This window comes from Macaca nemestrina, chromosome 4 (assembly GCF_043159975.1).
Source record: "Macaca nemestrina isolate mMacNem1 chromosome 4, mMacNem.hap1, whole genome shotgun sequence".
Lineage (NCBI taxonomy): Eukaryota > Metazoa > Chordata > Mammalia > Primates > Cercopithecidae > Macaca > Macaca nemestrina.
This window is the reverse complement of record NC_092128.1, coordinates 108,749,882-108,774,755: the sequence shown is the minus strand read 5'-3', so window position 1 is coordinate 108,774,755 and position 24,874 is coordinate 108,749,882. Positions and strand designations below refer to the sequence as shown.

Below are 24,874 nucleotides of genomic sequence, written 5' to 3'. Positions count from 1 at the left end.
TGCAGTGAACCATGATTATACCACTGCACTTCATCCTGGCCAACATAGCAAGACCCTATCTCTGCAAAATAAAAATAAAAAATAGGGGGGAGATAAAAATGTAGTAGTAACAATAAAATCTACTAATTACTGAAAATTTACTGTATGTCAGGAGCTATACTAGGTGTACTTGGCTATTTAGTCTGTGTTATTATTGTATCCATTTTCAGATGAGAGATTTGAGACGCAAAGAGATTAAGAAGTCTGCACAGGGTGAGGCAGCCCCTGTGTGATAAAGATGAATAGTTAGACATTTTAAAATGTTTTGGTTGGGAGCCGTTGCTCAGGCCTGTAATCCTAGCACTTTGGGAGGCTGAGGTGGGTGGACTGCTTGAGCTCAGAAGTTGGAGGCCAGCCTGGGCAACACGGTGAAACCCCATCTCTATAAAAAATACAAAATTAGCCAGGCATGGTGGTGTGCGCCTGTAGTCCCAGTTACTCAAGACGCTGGGGATGAAAGGATTGCTTGAGCCTGAGAGGATGAGGCTGCAGTGAGCCATGAGTGTGCTACTGCACTCCAGGGTGGGCGACAGAGCAAGATCTTGTCTCAAAAAATACATATAAATAAAAAATTCTCCAATGACATGGGAAGTTGCTCAGAATATAAGCTGAAGTGAAAGAATACAGAACACTATACATGTAAATATATCTATAGTCCATAAAATCATATTAATATTCATGTATCTACAATGAAAAAATCTACTGTCGAGCATATGATAATGCGAATAGTAGTGGGCCTTCGTGATATGACCATAGATGTTTTTATTGTTATCTTTCCCCATTGCTCTGAGTTTCTTCGACCAGCACCATTACCAGCACGTTCTACCTATCTGCTGTGTGACTTCTGTGCCGTTACTTGATGACTCTGTGCCTCATTACCTCATCCATAAAATGAAAATTCCAAGTACCCATATTACATGATCATTGTGAAGATTAGAAGGTGAAAATCATTTAGAAAAAAAAGGCTAGCAAATAGAAAATGCTCAGTAAGTATTTGCTATTATAAAAGTTAATGTTTATTAAATATGCAACAATTTAAAATATTATGCTGAGGAAAAGTGTTTATGAACAACTCCTAAGCAATTAGAAATCCTTCTCATTTCCATAGAAATTAGGCAATCCCCATGGCCCCCTCAAATTCGGGCAGAGAACCCCGTCGAGACTGCTAGCCTGAACTGAGATAAGCAGGGTGAGCAGGGTGGGGGCGCAGTGCTGAGCCTGCAGGCGGCACTGAAGGGCCCAAAAAACCACTTTCTTTTCTCTCCCCAATTCAGGCCACACCCTCCAGCCCCTGACCCGAGGTGTCTAGCCACCAGGTCCGCACTTTCCTGCCTTCTCCTTGGGGACACCACCCTGAAGACAGGATGTCACTGCTGGAAGCATTCGCCTTCTCGTCCTTCTGGGCACGTGAGTTGCTGTCTGAACATTTCAGTCTAGCTGCATGACCAAAATAATTCTTCAATGTTTCCCTCTTCCACTCTCAGATGTTCATTGGAAATTATCCTCTTTTACTTACAGTTGGACTTGGATTATCGAAAGTGGAGCAGTTCCAGCTATCCATTTCCACGGAAGTCAAGAAAAGTATTGACATATCTTGCAAGATAAGGAGCACAAACTTTGAAAACGATGTCATTCACTGGTACCGGCAGAAACCGAATCAGGCTTTGGAGCATCTGATCTATATTATCTCAACAAAATCCGCAGCTCATGGCAGCATGGGTAAGAGGAGCAACAAAGTGGAAGCGAGAAAGAATTCTCAAACTCTCACTTCAATCCTTACCATCAAGTCCATAGAGAAAGAAGACATGGCCATTTACTACTGTGCAGGATGGGATAACTTGGTGGATCAAGAAATTTGCTGAAGGGACTAGGCTCATAGTAACTTCGCCTGGTGAGTAACTTTTTTTTTCTGTTGTTATCCCAGTAATGAAAAATGGATAGACACTTTTTAGAAAAAAAATGATCAACCTTAGCTGAATTTGTCACATCCCTGGCCTCAGTATATGAACAGCAATTTTTCAGGCTAGCTGGATATGGAAACAAAACGATTTTGTCCATGATATCTTCCCTTCCCTGTCTGTAAGTGGATTGAAATTCTACTTTTAGAATACACACACACTAACACACACACACACACACACACACACACACACGGTAGACTCTGGAGAGAAATTAAAATGTTTCGAGGACCATGTCTGTAAACCATTGCTGTAAGTCCTTGATCCAAGTTACTTTTTTGTAGGTCTTTTAAGTGAGAGACATAAAAAATGGAATTTTGAAAATTACTTCTTCTCTGTATTTTCAGATATAACATAGTGTTCCCTTCTTCTGCTAGCCTGCCAAATCCATATTATTGATTTTGATCTCATCCTGAGAAACAGTACAGAAAAAATTGCTTCTTATAGTGAATTACTATAGAATGTCAATGCATCCTACTTATTAGTGCTCTAGTTTCTTTGAGGGAGGCTGAAGTCAGTCAAAACTTATGCTACTGGGACTCTTGTTATATCACCTGGAAATGGCCCAGTTTAATAGAATTTGTAAGTTCAACCAGCCATGTCAGCTCCAAGGTCAATGAAAAGAGTCTTCCTGATTTTACATCTTCATTTCTTCATTCATCCTCTCAGCAAATAGTTACTGTAGACAGTTTTCGTTCTGAATGCTGGAGATAAAAGGGCAAAGAAGCACAGTCTCAACACTCAAAAGCTGCCAGTCTGGCAGATAAGTATTCTAGATGCTGGCTTGGTTGGGCCTTGCTCATGTTCTTTGGCCTGTGGCTGCCCAAGAAGCAGAAGGTCTTGGGTTCATGAGCTTGTTTTCTTTCTTAATTTATGTAGCAGTTATTGCTTATAAGATCTATGTATTGTGTTTGGCAGAAAGATTTGATAAAATGACCCGATATTGTTCCTTTAAGGAGAAAATTAATATTAGTATAGTTTATTGAGAGCCAGACACCATGGTAAATAGTTTCAGTGCTTTATCTCCTTCCTCATTAGACCTATGCAGGAGATCCTCTTAGTCCCATTTCACAGATGAGGAAACTGAGGCCTAGAGAAGAGCAGTTACTTTCTTAAAGTCACATGACTAGTCACTGTGGCAACCACTGGGATCTAGCTAAGGCTATCTGTTTCCAAGTGCCTGGTCTGGACCCTTATGTGATATTTAGCAATATTAAGTAATATTTTTATACTTTGAATATTTCCTCTTCTGTAACTTGATCCTATGAATGGTCTAGCTCTGTCGCCCAGGCTGGAATGCAGTGGCACGATCTCCACTCACTGCAACCTCCACTTCTGGGGTTCAAGAGATTCTTCTGCTTCAGCCTCCTGAGTAGCTAGGATTACAGGCACCTGCCACCATGCCTGGCTAATTTTGTTTTTTCATATTTTTAGTAGAGATGAAGTTTCACTGTGTTGGCCAGGCTGGTTTTGAACTCCTGAGCTCAAGTAATCCACCGGCTTTAGCCTCCCAAAGTGGTAGGATTACAGGTGTGAGCCACCCTGCCTGACCCAAAAGAAGTTACATTAGAATCAATCTAGATACCCATCCCTCCATAAATACGAATCGCAAAATACCTATAAATCATATTCAATATCTATTTATTAAATGTCAAACATACAAATCCTATTATTGTTTCTCTTTGAAAATTAAGGAAATATTAACTCTAAATTACACTTAAGACAAAGTGTATACCTGAAAACTCTTTAGGGAAGATTTAGAAGATTCAGGCAAAATCATGAGAAAAGGTAAAATCAGACATTTCAATGTATGTGATACAAGGAGAGAATGTACATAACCCAAAGTGCCCAGGGCAAGGTGAGGTCAGTCCTTAAATTCCTGATTACATTCAGGTTTTTTGTGATTTTGTTTGACCTTTGTCTTGGCTTAATGTCAGCAGGGCCAATTTTTATGCATTTATGTAAATATTGAAAAATGTTGGCACACTTTTAAAACAAACATAAGGGGAGATTCTTATAAAGGCTTCTCAGGTGGTAGGCAACAGTTTGGCAAAAAAATCAAGGTGTTTGGCCCCTGAACAAAGCTCATCATTACAGGTAAGTTTTCTTCAAATTTTGCAATGTAGAGAAGAGATGTGACGCAGGCATGCAGGAGCTGGCTCAGATTTCTAGGATTCCCTCCTGGTTTGGTCACTAATCATGGTGAAACCTACAGAGAGGTCAGGTGACTTGGTTCATGCCATGGGAGTCAGAACTTTTCCAGCCCTAGCATGGGAGACATTACTAAGGAGCTTAGACCAACTGCAAATCTCTAAAGGACGGAGGCCTTATGTTCCACTGGTATCTCTCTGTTGAAAGTTTTGTGAACAAGTTTAGTTCAGAGATTTTGTTTCTTCAATTCTAAAAATAACCAATGGAAAAAAGTTAAAAAAAAAATCAGCTACCCTCCTCATTTGGTCACCAGAAGGTGAAATATTTGATAATTTGACCGAAGCATGATTAATATCAAATGTCGAAATATTTCACAGTGTGACCATACTCAAAAGTGACATAAGCTGCATTTATTGTTTTTTATAAATCAGTCCAATAAGTTCATTTATTATGTGTTAACTTCAGATGTAATTTTGCCTGGATGAGAAGAAACATCTTACAAAGATACTCTTAGTCTATTACATCCACTGAAATGAAAGTTTTCAGAGAATTTTCACAAAGTTGACACAGCATTGAGAAAAGTAAAAGCAATTATATATTTTTGTTTCCTTAGTGGTTGAGATCGTATGATGAAATTAACTTATAAGTTAAAAAGTGACCTTCTGATTCTCTTTCATCTGGTTGATTTCATGTGAATGGTAGCAATCAAAGTCATAATTTGTAGTTTTCTGAGAAGTGATTTTTCAGGAAAGTGCGGTGCAGGAAAGTGTATGGACTTTGTTTCTCGATGACTCCTGGGGCTGCCGCTTTCTATGTAACTGCCCTTTAGGAAGTGTATTTTGATTCACCAAGTATTCAAATTATAAAAATGCTGGTTCATTATAGAAAAATTCGAAAACACACAAAAATAAACAAAGCATTTAAGTATGATATCGATCCTCATCACATTATCATTTTGTTATACTTTTATTTCAACCTTTTTCCCATGCCTTTTGTTTGTTTGCTTTACAAAGTTGGAATCATACTAGACACACAATAATAGATCTGGCTTTTTCACTTCTCACTACTTCATAAACATTCTTTTCAAATGTCCTTAATATTTTGCAATAACAGAGCAAAGTTGAAAGTTCCAATTTCAAGTTGATCTGTACAATGAAGGTAATGGAGATTATGTATCTCAAGGAAATGTTGTATATATTACATGAAATTAAATATGGAAATTACCCACCAGAATGCCTGGCACTTGGTAGGTGATAGAAATATTAATTCCTCTTCCAGAATTCAAGTTACTACCCATGAGAGGTCTTTATACACTCAGGAATAAGACAAATGTATCAACCCCCATCTATTCAACAGCTCACTTCAGAACAAATATCACTATTTGTAAAATGCTTTCTATTTCTAAAGGACTAATTGTACCTGCTTCTAGAAGTAATTAGAATGTTTTACGTATTATCTCAAATATGATGTGCCTGAATACAAGGTGATTTTCCATTTTCCAGAGAAAATTTATACAAGTTTAAGAAAATATGTATTTTCCCCTCCCCCAACTTGAATGTGTAAATTTATAGGGATACAGGTAAAACAGTCAAATGTCTACTTACAACATTTAATTTCCTAACTGGATTATGCCTACAGTTGAGAAATATTGGCTTTGTGGCCCTTATATTTCATTAAAGATTTTGTTTTGATGCTTCACATGCATCTAAAGCAACTACTTTAGAGCAACTTTCTAAGGCATCTCAGGTCTCAGTCTCCACTGTGGAATCCCCTTCCGATGGTGTCCCTGAATATTTTATTCTAAGAAACAATTATCCACTCACAAAAGGAAAGGAAATTATTTTATCCAATTTATTCTGTTATTCTATATTTGTATGAAGTAAGTAAAAACTACAAGGACTTTCGCCCCAAGTAATAATGACCAAATTCATGATAAATTTCTTTGCTTTTATTTCCTTTTACCATTGCCAAAGCTAGCATTCACTGAGTTCATTTCATGTGGTATTTCGTCCAGTTCATCCTTCTGGATCAAAGCAGAGTATTAGAAGAACATTTTTTAATATGAGACGTTACACAAAGACTGTACCATACACAAGGCACCTCCCCATGTTGTGAGAGAAAATTTTGGGAAAGAAAGCCTCATTTTATGGTCTGGCACTTCCCGTCTATCTAAATTTAGTATGTAGGTATCCCTATCACAGAGCTAGGATTTCCAAACGTGTTCTCCATTCCTTGTGTTTTATTTGAGCTTGACCTTACAAAACAATCTACTCCTGAGGACAAAAGAGAAACATGCTGAATGCACAAACTATTTGTTATTTATTTAAGCTACCTGTTCCAAAATCTATTTGAGAAGACCTAAGTTAAAACACACAAGCACAGTCAGACCATTAAATTAATGCAGATGATCTAAAGCTCTAAGGAAAGAAGGAAAAAGGCCTGTGATTACCTAGCAAGGAGCACAGGTTAAAATTTTATGATCAAAGGAAGGAGAAAAAGGTAGGGGAATACATACTTCTTACTAACCGATAAAAAGAAGCACATCAACTTTTCAAATACCGTATTTTTTTCTATTACTAAATTAGAAAAGGACTTCAATGCATGAGTCCTTTAGAAGGAAATGGAAGAGTGGGCCATTGCCTTCAAATTCCATTTTGGAAAATGAAAGGAATGGTCATGAAACAAACTCATTGCATATTACCACTGGATCAGTGCTATGGGCAGCCTGACATTTAATGAGATGCACAGATGGTGATGCTCAGCAGACACGGTCAGGCAGATAACATGTAGTGATCTAAAGTGACAACAGAAAGATGGATTTGAGGACCAGGCCTCCTGCCATTTCTCTGCCATTCTGCCTTGAAGGGTCAAGCCAGGTGTTTTAAGCTGGACTTTGGCATGAACTAGACAGAAGTCAGTTTGAGGTTGAAGTTTCTGGTGAAACTTGGAAGGCAAATAAATTGTGCTGCTGATTAGAAAAAGCCTCACTTGTTTCGAAAAACAAAAGTGAAGAATTTCCATACACTGACTGCGTATATTAGACTTTAGCCAATGTTCCCTTTGATTTTCTTAACACGGCAGGTAAGGCAAATGATAGCCTATTAAAGATTGGGCGTGTGGAAGGCATGTTTCTTGTGATGATGGGGACGATGGCTTTCAGAATCCCAGGCATGTCAGAGCAAAGTGGAATGCAAACAGAGGAACTGAGAAAGAAGTGATTCTTCCTGCTTAATTGCTACAGATTTAACCGCCACACTCCAAAACACTGAATTTTTTTTTTTAGTAAAGGCAATGCTTGGTCCTATAGGGTTAAAATGTCATGTCAAGGCACACAATCATAGCAAACAGATTGCTAATCATAACAATGATGATGACATTATCATCATAGCCTCTTATATTTCCATAGCACTTTTTTTTTGAGACAGGGTCTTCCCCTATTGCCCAGGTGGGTGTGCAGTGGTGTGATCAAGGCTCACTGCAGCCTCAAACTCCTAGGCTCAAGTAACCCTCCTGCCTCAGCCTCTTGAGTAGCTGGGCCTGCAGGCATGCACATCATACTCTGCTAATGCTTTTTTTATTTTTAGTAAAGATGGAGTCTCACTAGGTACTATGTTGCCCAGGCTGGCCTCGAAGTTCTGAGCTCAAGCAATCCTCCCACCTCAGCCTCCCAAAGTGCTGGGATTATAGGCATGAGCCGCTGCACTGGGATCTATAACATTTTAATCAAATTGCTTTTTTATATCTTGTTTCATTTTGGTCTCACTTCAGTGCTGGTAGTGATGTTGAACTGATTTCCACTAACATCACTGTTTTTAGATAAATAAAACACCAAAAGCTTTAAGTTATTTGATTTGTGAAGCAACAGAGCTTGTTATGAGCAAAATTAACCAGCACTGGAACCCTGGTCTTTTGAGAATCCCAGACCACCAGAATTTGAAGAACTCAGGGAAACTGAATTAGAGTTTTTGATATAGACTGAATCACTGTGGAATTATTATAAGAAACTCTTTGGCAGTGGAACAACACTTGTTGTCACAGGTAAGTATCAGAAGAATACAATATTTCCAAGGTAATAGAGGGAAGGCAAGAAATGATTACAATGGAATAATGTAATAATGTTTAGAAAAGAGAGGAATTAGATGGGGATTTGATGTAGAAATCTCAGGAGAGACTTTAAAACAAATGCTCATACTAAAAGAGAACACAGATAACATTGCACAAATATCATAATAGGATTTGCCTTTGTGCATATATGGACTTCTATAAAGTGCTCATATATATTGTATGAAATGATACCATTAAAATGTTTGACCCTGAGACAAAATGTATTATGACAGGTAAGTTTGTGATAGACTCCATAAAGTGGACACATATTCATCTCTGATGGTCACAAGAGATGCTGGCTCTTGTGTGTTGGAGTCAGGTCCACCTGGAACTCTGCCTCCACCACTCACTGCTTAGTGAAATTGAGTGATTATTCTCTGACCTCAGTTTTCTAATCCATAAAATGGGATAACAGTATGAATTCAGCAGGGTTGTATAAGAATTGCACAAGATAGTGTGAATTTAGTACCCAGCACATTGTCCAACCCAAAATAGGTGCCCAACAAATGTTCTCTGGATTCACGTGTAAAGAGAGAATGGGATCTACTATGGAGAGTTGCTCTCAGCCCATAAAATTTCTCCAGAGAATTCAGCTGTACTTCTAACTGCTCAAATGGAAGGTTATCTCAACATCGGCTCACACACACAAAAATTGAACTTATCGATTCGTTTCTTGTTAGAAGATTTTTAATCACTTGGCAAAAACATTGCATTAAGATGTTTATTTTTTATTTTTGTTGTTCTATGTGCTTTACTTAATCCTTTATCTTAATTGATACCATTTCTAACACCAACATATTGGTCCTAAGATTTGTAGCCAATTAGTTTAGGGTTCTGTTCCTATGTCTCAGGAAAAAAAAAGGTTAAAATCTTACCAAAAATGGTCAAGATATCAAATCAATTAAATCCAGATGGAAACATCATAAATCTGAAATACATATTTAAATATAAAATGGCTATAACTATTTATCTAACGAAAAAATAAGAAACAGAGAACACTGAAATAAATACCCATATGTAGATTTAATATATCATGCCGTCTATAGAAAATGTAGTTGATACTTGGTAAATTTGCAATGCTGTATTTTAATAAACTACAAACAACTTAGGCAATTTAACTCACATATACTATTTAATTATGCAAATAAATGTGCATAGATGAATCCAGCAGGTTTATCATTTTAAATAAATAAAATATATAAATTCTATTTATGATTGAAGTAAAAACTTATCATACTTGACCATAAAAAACACTCTTAATATGTACATTTTAAAAGTAGTATTTTTAAAAATCATGTGAGAGGATGATTCAGAATATCGGCCCTTACCATGTATAATGAAGTATGCTATTTAATGATTTGTTAACTATTACGTTGAGGAAGTTATGGAAGTTCCAGATTCATTTTGTCCTGAAAAGAATGAAACTTAAAGAATCTAGCTAAAGAAAGGGGACAAGAGGCAATGAATGCCATGGTACCATACAAAAAATGTCCAAGTTTATCATTTGATTTTTAATTTCTTTAGTACAATGAATTAGAAGTATTTCCATGAAGAGACACTAGTTCCTAGGATGAAAATTAGATTGGAAAATATATTGACTAGAGACTAAAATTATAGAAATATAATGTACAATTGAAAAATTAATCTTATATTTTATAACATGCTTTTAAAATTAGAAACAAACTATATAGTGGAAAAATATACACTGTCTCACAAGTATAACAAATAAAATACTATTTGCACTAAAAGCAAAGAGTATGAAATTAAAGTAAGCACATTATGCCTAATTAAATTTATAGCATGCTCAAAAATTAATATTACTGTATATGTTTATTAATTTTGTATGAAAATCAGAAACTTTGCTACAGAAACAGAAATTATCAAGATTGTTTTCTTTTCTTCTCAAATGAGAAATTTAATTCTTATTTTCTTAAGAAATTGTTCAATTATCAAACTCACTTCACATCAGCCAAAGCATTGGAATTTCAATTCGAAATCAAATTAGAATTGTAACATTTCTAATTTCACTTATTAGATTAAAAATAAATGTAGAACCCATTAACATTCCAGATTCAAGTGATATGCCTTTGTAAACGTATAATGCTCTGTTATATATCTTGACCCTATGCATATAAGAAGCGCTGGAACCATGATTTTAATAGAGCAATTACATATAGATTTTATTCAGCAGGCTAAGACAAAGAGAATAGTGGAGCTTTAAAACAGTTAAGTAATATAGAGAACAGACACAAATTCTAAGAGAGACATAAGGAGTCAAAATAGAGATATACTGATTTACATAGATCTTCTCATTAATGGGGTAAATTTATATAAAAACCAATATAAAAAAATATACCCCTGGTGCATTCTTAGTCATTCTTAAAATTCAAATGAAATTCCAAAATAAAACCTGCTTTTGGTGTATGTTTTCTAAAGGAAAACAAAATTTTGATAAGTGTATTACTGGATAAGATGAACTCGAGAGGATTTCTGAAAATAATCAATAAAACATTTAAATAAGAGTTTTGGAAATGTTGCCATTTTGTTTCTAAATTCAAGAGATGGTGAATAATCTGGAGGTACAGCTGTAAATATTGCTCCACCCCAAAACTTGGAGGGTGCAGATGTGAAATTGAGATGTTATATAAAGTTAGATATTAACTAGGAGGACTGCTCATGGTATATACATTGAAGCTACATGGTTAACTCGATAGACAGTACGTACACGTGGAAGTAGATTCTGATTAAAACAAGTGACTATGTATTGTTAAAAATAAAAGTGAACAAAATGGCTAGGCATGGTGGCTCACACCTATAATCCCTGCATTTTGGGAGGCTGAGGCAGGCAGATGACTTGAGTACAGGAGTTTGAAACCAGCCTGGTCAATATGGTGAAACGTATCTCTACAAAAAACAAACATTAGCCAGGCATGGTGGTGCATACCTGTAGTCCCAGCTACGTGGGAGGCTGAGGTGGGAGGACCACTTGAGCCTGGGGAGTTGAGGCTACAGTGAGACATGATTGTGCTGCTGCATTCCAACACGGGTGACAGAGCAAGCTGCAGTCTCAAAAAAAAAACAAACAAACAAACAAAAAAAATTCTGACATTTGTTCATATGGGAAATAAGATAAATAATAATATTTTAAAATTCTGACTTTTATTCATATGGAAAATAAGATAAATAATCAGATAAATATGGTGCATTGCAGAATCAGTGAAATGAAGAGTGGGAGGACACAAAATTGTGAAACGTGAGAATGTGTGTTATTTGGCTAAAGAACATAAGTTACAAAGGATGGAAAAGGGAAGTGGGAAAAGGACCAGAGTTTCATCTGTAGAAAGATCATTGAAGTTATCTGATCTTTTCCCCTTTCCCCTGCCATCCACCTTGAAAACATGCTTCATATGATGAAACAAAAGAGATAAAAATAAAATAAATATGTTCGTGAACATTGGAAGCCTTGGTAGGAGGCAGTTAAAAATCACACTCCCTCACAGCATGTGCAGAATAAACAAAGGCCAGATTTTCATCCAGCATGTGACACTTGAGAGCTGTGACTTTTGGCAAGTTATTTAACATTTTGATCCTCTTTTCAACCTCTGTAAAATAAGCACAGTAACAAGTACTGTGCAGCCTATCCTGGATGAAAGGCCCCGGTGGACACTAGCTCAATGGCACCGTCTCTTTTTATTGTTATGTACTAGGCCATTCCAAACCCTGCAATGTGTGTGTTTCTCTCATGATTCTTTTAAATTCATATTCCATTTCTCCCCATAGATAAACACCTTGATGCAGATGTTTCACCCAAGCCCACTATTTTTCTTCCTTCCATTGCTGAAACAAACCTCCACAAGGCTGGAACATACCTTTGTCTTCTTGAGAATTTTTTCCCAGATGTTATTGAGATACATTGGCAAGAAAAGAACAGCAACAAGGTTCTGAAATCCCAAGAGGGGAACACCATGAAGACTAACAACACATACATGAAATTTAGCTGGTTAACGGTGCCAGAAAAGTCACTGGATAAAGAGCACAGATGTATCGTCAGACACGAGAATAATAGAAATGGAGTTGATCAAGAAATTATCTTTCCTCCAATAAAGACAGGTATGTGTTTACACATATCATCTCTCCGAACACGTCTTTGAAAGGGAATCCTGCATTTTTTATTTCAGTAATTAATGAAAAACAAACATAAATCTTTCTTAGATGTTGTTACATTTAATGGTAGCGTAAATGCCCTGCTACTTTTCTATAGAATTAAAATGGTATGGGTTTGGAGAAAACGAAATTGAAAAAGTTACTGAAGGTTTCTCAGCCTCAGCTCCATTATCCAAAATAAGAAAGTCACATGCTGGTTTTTAGGGTTGTTAGATGGATTAAAGGAAACAACCTACACGGAAGCATCTAGCAATGTAGCAAGTGGTAAATGCTCAAAAAGAGTTCTCCTTTCTTTTGATGACTTTACTTGATCGGGAAATAAAAACAAGTATACGTCTTTCAGGAATGTTCTGCCCAACCAGGAGAGTAACTCACCTCAATCTTGCTACCCACAAAGTTTAACCTACAAACCATGGGTTCATTGTTGACAAAATGATGTTTATCTGAAGAAGCCAGAGCAAGGCTCTACAAAACATAAAATAGTCTTGGCCACTGTAGTTTTATGGGGGCCTTGTGCTTTTCAGATTTTCAGTTTACATGTCACCATAAAGTAACATTTCATGATTAAAGGTTGGTAAGGTTTACATGTACAAACATTTTTCCATTTTCCATAATAAATGCATTTCCTACCATTGGTGAATGCATCTCAATAAACATTTATTGTACAATTATGACACGCCAGGCTTAGTGGAAATGTGGATGAGCAGACAAGGATGAGTTACTGTCCTAAGGAGGATGCATGACAGTGCAGCGAATATACTCGCTTCCTGATCACTCAGGGTCACTCATGATTCATGCATGAGGTCCCCAAACAGTGCCTTTGATGCAGACTCTGTACACGTCTAGACCATTGGGCAGAGGGCTGAACGTGCCCTGGGCCAGTTGTCCAGTCCCTCACTGTATGTCAACATCCTGAATATGAACATAACAGTCCAACAGCTCCAGAGTGGTCATGAAAAGGACTCATTTTGTGCATTTTCCTGTGGTTAACAAGTCCTTTTTAGCCAGTGGGGGAAAAAGCATTAACAAAATATTTGAAGACCTTCGCCATGTACCATTCCAAATTTCTAGGGTAAGTCTTTAGCTTTTCAGATCCTGAGTTTCTGCAATGATCAAATGTGATTTGGACAGTTGCCTTGACTTTCTCCTGGGGCTATGATGGAGTGCAAAAGAAACAATGGCAGGGAAAATACTTGCTTTCAACACGGTAGCATGGATATGTTCATTCGTGTATTTACTGTATTAGGTATAGCCTTTCCTAAAACTAACTGAAGTGGGGTTATAAAAACAGTCCCAATTTTCTTTTCTTTTCTTTTTCTTTTTTTTTTTTTTGAGACGGAGTTTCGCTCTTGTTGCCCAGGCTGGAGTGGAATGGCACAATCTCGGCTCACTGCAACCTCCGCCTCTCGGGTTCAAGTGATTCTCCTGCCTCAGCCTCCCAAGGAGCTGAGATTACAGGCATGCACCACCACGCCCAGCTAATTTTGTATTTTTAGTGGAGACGGGGTTTCTGCATGTTGGTCAGGCTGGTCTCGAACTCCCGACTTCAGGTGATCTGCCCGCCTTAGCCTCCCAAAGTGCTGGGATTACAGGCGTGAGCCAGGGTGCCCAGCCCCTAGAGTCCCAATTTTCTATTTCCTTTGCTGAGACACCAAGAGAAGACAAAAGTGCAAAGCTTGAGGGTAGTCTTACCACTGTGCATAAGTGTTCTGATTTTTCCAGTGATCACGGCAAAATAAAAAGTATAGTAAATTCCAGGGCAGTGAATACTACATGGGAGAGAAGTTACAGTTTCACAATGTGTTTTACTTCACACTAAATTCTAAAAGTAAAATGTCTTTTTTTTTTTTTTTTTTTTTTTCTGAGACAGTTTCTCTCTTGTAGCTCAGGTAGGAGTGCTATGGTGTGATATCAGCTCACGGCAACCTCCACCTCCCAGGTTCAAGCGATTCTTCTGCCTCAGCCTCCCGAGAATTGAAATTACAGGTGCCTGGCACCACATCTGGCTAATTTTTCTACTTTTAGTAGAGATGGAGTTTCACCATGTTGGCCAGGCTGGTCTCGAACTCCTGACCTCAAGTGATCCGCCTGCCTTGGCCTCCCAAAGTGCTGGGATTACAGACGTTGAGTCACTGCGCCCAGTCTAAAAGTAAACTGTCTTTCATGCACTTCTCAAGGCAACTACGTTAAGGAGGACACGTCTCTTAATGTCATTCTACAGTAGATTTCTAATGCTCTTTCTTGGAAGTTTGTTTTTCTGAGAAAAGCTAAAAATATAACATGGAAGTGATCATACTATATAATCAATGAAGTGCTTTTGAAGAAGATAAAACTAATCTGGTCCACATTTGCAATCAACCTTGATTGAGAGAGAGAGAACTCAGGATACACTTAGAGATTTTATTACCGGGAATAGTTACTTTATTCTTTTTACCTCAATCAATCAAGGCATGGAAATAAGTGATAGTCACTTTCATTTATATTTTAACAAATAAAGTCACCCTAAGGAAAATAAAAAGACATTGAAAACCCATTAAAGTCAGCCCTTAAAGATATTTGGACATGCAGACATGATAACTAACATTTGCATTCATGAGACTTACCCAAAACCTATATGTCAAGTCCATTTTTTTATACTATGCGAAATAAAGATCTCAGTGAGTGCATAAAATTGCACACCAGAGTCATATCCATATAGACCATAACACATCTACTAGAAAAATAATAAACCCAAACACCAATGCGACTCTGTTTTCTTCTGTTTTAAAATATGTTGTATTTATTTGCATGTTTGCTTCTTCCTTTTTTTTTTTTTTTTTTTTTTAACATCACAGATAAATTCAGCTCTCACCTCAGGTTTTATTCAGAGAACTAGCAATGTGACTTGTCCTGTCTCTTTCTAGTCCCAGAAAGAATTGCACTGAAATGCTGAGTTCCTATAATAAAAACGAGCATTTGCTGAGAATAATTAACATCTCAAAGAGATTTTCTTAGAGTACACAATGGTGACATTATATTGTCTCTTTATAAAAGACTTCCTATCTATTTCTGTGGATTATTTCTACTAAGTACTTTTGAAATGTCCAATTTCTTTTCTTCCGCTACGACTACTGTCTGAATACTGGCTCTGCTATTCACTGATACGACTCTTGGCAAGTTGCCTGCACTTTTTAAACTTTATTTCCTCATTCAGAACATGGGGCCATACATAATTCAACTCACTTCAGTATTATTGGGAAATTAAACAAAAAATGCATGGGAAGCATTTAACACAGTGCCTGAGACAATAACGAGCACTCAGTAGATATTAGCTTTTGTTAATGTTGTTGTTGTTATGTCCAGAAGCACTGTACCTCCAGAAAATCATGGGTACTTGCTGGGGATGTTGGGAATATGCATGATTTCAAAAGAAATGACTGCTTTTTTCTGCTTAGATGAGGAATTTTTCTAAACTAGACACCTTCAAACACGTAAGATTCTGTTGTGGATTCTAGAACTGAAAGAATTCTTGGTGTGGTATCTTATTCCTGTAATACCAGTATTTTGGGAGGACAAGGCAGGAAGATTGCTGGAGTCCAGGAGTTTGAAACCAACCTGGGCAACATGGCAAAACCCTGTCTCTACAAAAAATACAAACATTAGCTGCTCATGGTACTGAGTGCCTGTACTCGCAGCTACTCAGGAGGCTGACATGGGAGGATCGACTGACCCTGGGGAGGTTGAGGCTTCAGTGAGCCGTGATGACACCATATTATACTCCGTTCCAGCCTGGGTGAGAGTGAGACCATGCCTCAAAAAAAAAAAAAAAATCCAAAATTATTCTTTTTGCTGATTTCCTGTCAGTAGTGTGTGCTGAAGGCTGTAAAGTAGCCACTTGTTCTCTTTATTTTCCATTGAACAAGTATTTATCAGAAACGTACTTTGTGGCAGGCACTGTGCTAGGAGCTATGCATACAGAAGGAAAACCAAATGTTCTTGGATACTACACTCCAGTTGTGATAAAAAAGGAAAAAGTATTCTTCATGAACTTCAACATCTTGATGTGCAGAAGCATAATATATGAATAAGATCTACCTAATTACATAGAATCAGACCAATTATTTCTGGGATTGTGGGCTCATATTTTTAGTAACTGTCCTCCTGCCTCTCTGTAACAGGTTTTATAAATATTCACTTAATTACACACACACACACACATACACACACATACACACAGCTTGACAAATAATGGGCATGAAAAATTGACTAGTACTTGCTTTCATTCTTCTAGATGTCACCACAGTGGATCCCAAAGACAGTTTTTCAAAAGACGCAAATGGTAAGTTTTTGTGCTTTTTTATTTCCTCCTGATCATTTTAACTTTTGAACTTCTCTAGTTTGAAAAATCAGGGAATAGATTTTGCTAGGTTGGATGCTGCAGAATGAACCTAGTGATACTTTAAATTAGTCCCCCATTTTCCAGGAGTTGTATTAACAAACCTAACTACTGCTTTGAGTTTGAGATGACTGTAAATTGAAGGGTATAGTGTTTTGCTTTCAATTATTTCAACAAACAGACTTTATTCATCCATGTGCCTTTTTTTTTTTTTTTTTTTTTTTGAGAGGAAGTCTCGCTCTGTTGCCCAGGCAGGAGTGCAGTGGCGTGATCTCCACTCACCACAACCTCCGATTCCCTAGTTAGCCATTCTCCAGCCTCAGTTTCTCAAGTAGCTGGGACTACAGGCACACGCCACCATGTCTGGGTCATCTTTGTATTTTTAGTAGACACTGGGTTTCACTAAGTTGGCCAGGCTGGTCTTGCACTCCTGACCTCAAGTGATTCACCCGCCTCAGCCTCCCGAAGTGCTGGGATTACAGATGTGAGTCACTGCGCCCAGTCTAAAAGTAAAATGTCTTTCATGCACTTCTCAAGGCAACTATGTTAAGGAAGACACGTCTCTTAATGTCATTCTACAGTAGATTTCTAATGCTCTTTCTTGGAAGTTTGCTTTTCTGAGAAAAGCTAAAAATATAACATGGAAGTGATATTATATAATCAATGAAGTGCTTTTGAAGGACATAAAACTAATCTGGTTCACATTTGCAACCAACCTTGATTGAGAGAGAGAGAACTCAGGATACACTTAGAGATTTTATTACCGGGAATAGTTACTTTATTCTTTTTGCCTCAATCAATCAAGGCATGGAAATAAGTGATAGTCATTTTCATTTATCTTTTAATAAATAAAGTTACCCTAAGGAAAATAAAAAGACATTGAAAACCCATTAAAGTCAACTCTTAAAGATATTTGGACATGCGGACATGATAACTAACATTTGCATTCGTGAGACTTACCCAAAACCCATACCTCAAGTCCATTATTTTAGAATACATGAAATAAAGATCTCAGTGAGTGCATAAAATTGCACACCAGAGTCATATCCGTATAGACAAGAACACATCTACTAGAAAAATAATAAACCCAAACACCAATGTGACTCTGTTTTTTTCTGTTTTAAAATATGTTGTCTTTGTTTGCGTGATTGCATCTTCCTTTTTTTTTTTTTTTTTAAAACATCACAGATAAATTCAACTCTCACCTCAGGTTTTATTCAGAGAACTATCAATGTGACTTGGCCCATCTCTTTCTAGTCCCAGAAAGAATTGCACTGAAATACTGAGTTCCTATAATGAAAACGAGCATTTGCTGAGAATAATTAACATACTCAAAGAGATTTTCTTAGAGTACACAATAGTGACATTATATTGTCTCTTTATAAATTACTTTCTATCTATTTCTGTGGATTGTTTCTACTAAGTACTTTTCAAATGTCCAATTTCTTTTCTTCCCCTATGACTACTGTCTGAATACTGGCTCTGCTGTTCACTGATACGACTCTCGGCAAGTTGCCTGCCCTTTTTAAACTTTATTTCCTCATTCAGAACATGGGGCCATACATAATACAACTCGTTTCAGTGTTATTGGGGAATTAAACAAAAAATTCATGGGAAGCATTTAACATAGTGCCTGAGACAATAATGAACACTCAGTAGATATAAGCTTTTGTTAATGTTGTTGTCGTTATGTCCGGAAACACTGTACCTCCAGAAAAATCATGGGTACTTGCTGGGGACATTGGGAATATGCATAACTTCAAAAGGCATTACTGCTTTTTTCTGCTTAGGTGAGAAATTTTTCTAAACTAAACTCCTTCAAACATTGTAAGATTCCGTCGTGGATTCTAGGACTGAAAGAATTCTTGGCCGGGTGTGGTGTCTTATCCCTGTAATCCCAGCATTTTGGGAGGACAAGGCAGGAAGATTGCTTGAGCCCAGGAGTTCGAAACCAGCCTGGGCAACATGGCAAAACCCTGTCTCTACAAAAAGTACATAAATTAGCTGGGCGTGGCAGTGTGTGCCTGTACTCCCAGGTACTCGGGAGGCTGAGATGGGAAGATCACCTGACCCTGGGCAGTTTGAGGCTTCAGTGAGCCATGATGACACCACACTATACTCCACTCCAGCCAGGGCGACAGTGAGATGCTGCCTCAAAAAAAAAAAAAATCACAAAATTATTTAGGTTTTTTTTTTTGTGTTTTTTTTGTTTGTTTGTTTTTTGTTTTTGTTTTTGTTTTTGTTTTTTGCTGATTTCAGGTAAGCAGTGTGTGCTGAAGACTGTAAAGGAGCCACTTGTTCTGTTTATTTTTCCACTGAACAAGTATTGATCAAAAACATACTTTGTGGCAGGCACTGTGCCAGGAGCTATGCATACAGAAGGAAAACCAAATGTTCTTGGATACTACACTCCAGTTGGAATAAAAAACGAAAAATGTATTCTTCACGAACTTCAGCATCTTGATGTGCAAAACATAATATATGAATTAGATCTACCTAATTACATAGCATCAGACCAATTATTTCTAGGATTGTGGGCTCATATTTTTAATAACTGGCCTCTTGCCTCTTGCCTATAAAAACTTGACAGGTTTTATAAATATTCATTTAATTACACACAGACACAGACACACACACACACACACACCCCTTGACAAATAATGGGCATGAACAATTGACTAGTACTTGCTCTAATTCTTCTAGATGTCACCACAGTGGATCCCAAAGGCAATTATTCAGAAGATGCAGATGGTAAGTTTTTGTGTTTTTTATTTCCTCCTGATCCGAACTTCTCTGGCTTGAAAAATCAGGGAAAGGATTTTGCTAGGTTGCATGCTGCAGAATGAACCTCGTGATATTTTAAATTAGTCCCTCCTTTTCTAGGAGTTGTATTAAGAAATCTAACTACTGCTTTGGGTATGAGATGACTGTAAATTGAAGGGTACAGTGATATGCTTTTAGTTATTTCAAAAAACAGACTTTATTCATCCATTCATCCATGTGTCTTTTTTCTTTCTTTCTTTTTTTTCGAGACGGAGTCTCACTCTGTTGAACAGGTTGTAATGTAGCGACTCAATCTCACCTCACTACAACTTCTGCCTCTGGAGTTCAAACGATTCTCCTGCCTCAGTTTCTCAAGTACCTGGGACTAAAGGCACATGCTACCCTGTCTGGGTAACCTTTGTAGTTTTAGCAGAGACTGGGTTTCACCACGTTGGCCAGGCTGGTCTAGAATTCCTGACCTCGTGATCTTCCCCCTCAGCCTCCTAAAGTGCTGGGATTACAGACGTGAGTCACTGCGCCCAGTCTAAAAGTAAACTGTCTTTCATGCACTTCTTGAGGCAACTACATTAAGGAGGACACTTGTCTTAATGAAATTCTACAGTAGATTTCTAATGCTCTTTCTTGGAAGTTTGTTTTTCTGAGAAAAGCTAAAAATATATCATGGAAGTGATCATATTGTATAATCAATGAACTGCTTTTGAAGGAGATCAAACTAATCTGGTCCACATTTGCAACCAATCTTGACTGAGAGAGAGAGAACTCAGGATACACTTAGAGATTTTATTACCGGGAATAGTTGCTTTATTCTTTTTACCTCAATCAATGCATGGAAATAAGTGATAGTCATTTTTATTTATCTTTTAATAAATAAAGTCACCCTAAGGAAAATAAAAAGACCTTGAAAACCCATTAAAATCAGTTCTTAAAGATATTTGGGCATGCAGACATGATAACTAACATTTGCCTTTGCGAGACTTACCCAAAACCCATACCTCAAGTCCATTTTTTTAGAATACATGAAATAAAGATCTCAGTGAGTACATAAAATTGCACACCAGTCATATCCATATAGACAAGAACACATCTACTAGAAAAATAATAAACCCAAACACCAATGTGACTCTGTTTTCCTCTGTTTTAAAATATGTTATCTTTGTATGCATGTTTGCGTCTTCCTTTTTTTAAAAAAAAATCACAGATAAATTCAAGTCTCACCTCAGATTTTATTCAGAGAACTATCAGTGTGGCTTGGCCTGTCTCTTTCTAGTCCCAGAAAGAATTGCACTGAAATGCTGAGCTCCTATAATAAAAAAGACCTTTTAGTGAGAGTAATTAACATACTCAAAGAGATTTTCTTAGAGTACACAATGGTGACATTATATTGTCTCTTTATAAATTACTTTCTATCTATTTCTGTGGATTATTTCTACTAAGTACTTTTCAAATGTCCAATTTCTTTTCTTCCCCTACGACTACTGTCTGAATACTGGCTCTGCTGTTCACTGATATAACTCTTGGCAAGTTGCCTGCACTTTTAAAACTTTATTTCCTCATTCAGAACATGGGGCCATACATAATAAAACTCACTTCAGTGTTACGGGGAAATTAAACAAAAAAAAAAATGCATGGGAAGCATTTAACATAGTGCTTGAGACAATAACGAGCACTCAGTAGATATTAGCTTTTGTTAACATTGTTGTTGTTATGTCTAGAAACACTATACCTCCAGAAAATCGTGGGTACTTGCTCGAGACTTTGGGGGATATGCATGGTTTGGAAAGGAATGACTGCTTTTTCCTGCTTAGATGAGAAATTTTTCTAAGCCAGACTCCTTCAAACATATAAGATTCCATTGTGGATTCTAGGACTGAAAGAATTCTTGGCCCAGTGTGGTGTCTTATCCCTGTAATCTCAGCATTTTGGGAGGACAAGGCAGGAAGATTGCTTGAGCCCAGGAGTTCGAAACCAGCCTGGGCAACATGGCAAAACCCTGTTTCTACAAAAAGTACATAAATTAGCTGGGTGTGTTGGTGTGTGCCTGGACTCCCAGATACTCGGGAGGCTAGGATGGGAGGATCTCCTGAACATGGGGAGTTTGAGGCTTCAGTGAGCCATGATGACACCACACTATATTCCACTCCAGCCTGGGCAACAGTGACACCCTGCCTCAAAACAAACAAACAAACAAACAAAAAACCCAAAACTATTTTTTTTTTTGCTGATTTCAGGTCAGCAGTGTGTGCTGAAGGCTGTAAAGTAGCCACTTGTTCTGTTTATTTTTCCATTGAACAAGTATTTATCAAAAACCTTTTTTGATAAATAAAAAGGCACTGTGCTAGGAGCTATGAATACAGAAGGAAGACCAAATGTTCTTGGAAACTACACTCCAGTTGTGATAAAAAAGGAAAAAGAAAACACTATTCTTCATGAACTTCAACATCTTGATGTACAAAAACGTAATTTGAATTAGCTCTGCCTAATTACATAGAATCAGACCAATTATTTCTGGGATTGTGGGCTCATATTTTTAATAACTGTCTTCCTGCCTCTCTGTTGAAAGATTTTATGAATATTCATTTAATTACACATGGACACAGACATACACACACACCCTTTGACAAATAATAGGCATGAACAATTGACTAGTACTTGCTCTCATTCTTCTAGATGACACCACAGTGGATCCCAAAGACAATTATTCAGAAGATGCAAATGGTAAGTTTTTGTGTTTTTTATTTCCTCCTGATCATTTTAACCTTTGAACTTCTCTAGTTTCAAAAATCAGAGAATAGATTTTGCTAGGTTGGATGCTGCAGAATGGACCTAGTGATATTTTAAATTAGTCCCTCCTTTTCTAGGAGTTGTATTAACAAACCTAACTACTGCTTCAGGTATGAGATGACTATAAATTAGAGTGATACGCTTTCAGTTATTTCAAAAGTTATTTCAAAAAAACAGACTTTATTCATCCATGTGTCTTTTTGTTTGTTTGTTTGTATTGAGATGGGGTCTTGCTCTGTTGCCCAGGCTGGAGTGCAGTGGCACGATCTCGGCTCACCATAACCTCTGTCTTCTGGGTTCAAGCAATTCTCCAGCCATGCTTCTCGAGTAGATGGGACTACAGGTGCACACCACCATGCCTGGCTAATTTTTTATTTTTAATGGAGACGGGGTTTCACCATGTTGGCCAGGATGGTCTCGAATTCCTGACCTCGTGATATGCCCCCTCGACCCTCCCAAGGTGCTGGGATTACAGGTGTGAGCCACTGTGCCCGGCTTCGTGTCTTTTGTTTTAATGACTGGGGGAAACATGATACCATGTTGCTTCTCCAGTAGTTTTGTTTTAGTCTTTTGTCTTTGCTAGTAGCTAATAACACAAACTAGTGTTTATCAAGTGCTTTTTACACAGAAGGGCTTGTTCTGCATTTTCTAGTTTAATCCTCTTAATACTCCTATAAAGTGGTACAATATTTTTTTCTCCCATTTTATAGTCCCTTTAAAGTAAATAATTATAAAAATCCCTTATACATGTCACACAGCTAGGCCTAGGATTTCAAATCAGGACATCAAACGAAGAGTTCATGCAGTTACTAAGTTTTCTATTCTTTTTCTACAGTAGAGTCAGATAGCAAGAAATTACAAAGCCAGGGACCTGAAACAAAAAGGACATGGGCTTTGCAGAGTGAAATTTCACTCCAGCTCTTTTAATGATTAGATGTAAGTGACCTACATTTTGTGAGTAACATTTTTCTCATCACCTAACTACGAATAATTACACCTGATTTACAGTTATTGAAGAGATAAGGACATGAATGTGAGATGTCTGGCATAGGGTATCTCATTTATCAGACACAGAATGAGTACTTGTTTCTGGCCTTTTCTCTCTACATATACACAAAGAATGTGACGAGAAGCATTGGCGCTAGCCCTGCTCAACTTTCCTTTATTTCCAATACCAAGGGGCTCTGACTTAAGCTGCCACACCAGGCAAGGAGGGGCAGTAACATCTCACTTGACCAAGGGCAGGGAGTTACGAACACATCACTTCTTGAGATCCTTTTCCACACCAAGGACTGATGTTTCTGGAGTTCTCACTTGATGAAGACAAAACATGTAAATGGAAATTTCCGCAGGAAGAGACTCAGTCTTGTAGCTCATTGAGTAGCCACTGCTGTCCACCATCACTGTCTTTACTTATTCCTTGACAGCACATATCTCTTGCAAAGCTTCAAATGATATGAAATGCAATCACCCAATAATAGCATAGCCATAATCAGAGACATTTAGGAAAGACAGGTGGGTGTGCCACAACTACCTAACACATCAGCGAATCTGGATTAACCACTTTCTTTGCTTTCCTACAAAGCAACCTTACTTTTTAATAGCTTGGAATGTTCTACGTGAATTTAGCAGAGGTTGTTAATCAACTTGAAAGCTGAATTCTGACTTGTCTGACTCTTGGTGGTGGTGGTAGCAGTAGATGTTTACTTTTAGGTTTTGGTTGTGGTAGAATATCACTTCAACGTAAATCGTCAGAAATAAGTATTTGTGAACCCCTCTCCCATTAATATGTCTTATTCTGTAAAAAGAACATGTGAAATTTCTCTTAGATGCACTACTGCTGCAGCTCACAAACACCTCTGCATATTACATGTACCTCCTCCTGCTCGTCAAGAGTGAGGTCTATTTTGCCATCATCGCCGTCTGTCTGCTTAGAAGAACGGCTGTCTGCTGCAATGGAGAGAGATCGTAACAGACGGTGGCACAAGGACGCCATCTTTTCCTCATCGGCTATTGTGCCTAGAAGTGTCTTCTGAGGATCTAGTTGGGCTTTCTTTCCGGGTTTGGGCTATTTCAGTTCTCACGTGCGTACTATTCTATCATTGTTGTAAAATGGTTTTCAAACCAGTGGGCACACGGAAAACCTCACTCTGTGATGACAATGAGGAACAGCCATGGCGGTCCCCAGCACCACTCTCTCCATAGTCTCCACAGCTCCTCCAGCCAACCCAAATAGCCACTGCCATGGTGTAGACAGTCCGCAGCTTCTAGCCTTGTCCCTCCCTTAGTGTTCTTTAATCAGATAACTGCCTGGAAGCCTTTCATTTTACATGTCCTGAAGCAGCCTTCTTTGCTAGTTGAATTACGTGGTGTATTTTTCCTAATAGGCAAAATAAATTTAAAACAATGAAAAGTTGACTTTTGTCCATGTGTATTTTAATTGGATGATATCGAATTGAAAATCCAAGGTAAGAAACCTCATGGCAATTGGGCTATGGAATTCTGTGTTGGTTGTAAG

At 37.7% G+C, this 24,874-nt stretch overlaps 1 protein-coding gene across 1 annotated transcript; it reads left to right on the top strand.

Moving 5' to 3' along the window:
* The first annotated feature begins 1,278 nt into the window (after positions 1-1,278).
* Positions 1,279-24,774, top strand: TAR (TCR gamma alternate reading frame protein). The gene is given in 8 exon segments (XM_071095060.1): positions 1,279-1,446; positions 1,558-1,873; positions 1,875-1,930; positions 12,033-12,362; positions 16,687-16,734; positions 19,495-19,542; positions 22,243-22,290; positions 24,186-24,774. Coding segments are annotated over 8 exon segments (1,032 nt in total). The 5' UTR covers positions 1,279-1,403; the 3' UTR covers positions 24,329-24,774.
* The last annotated feature ends 100 nt before the right edge of the window (positions 24,775-24,874 follow it).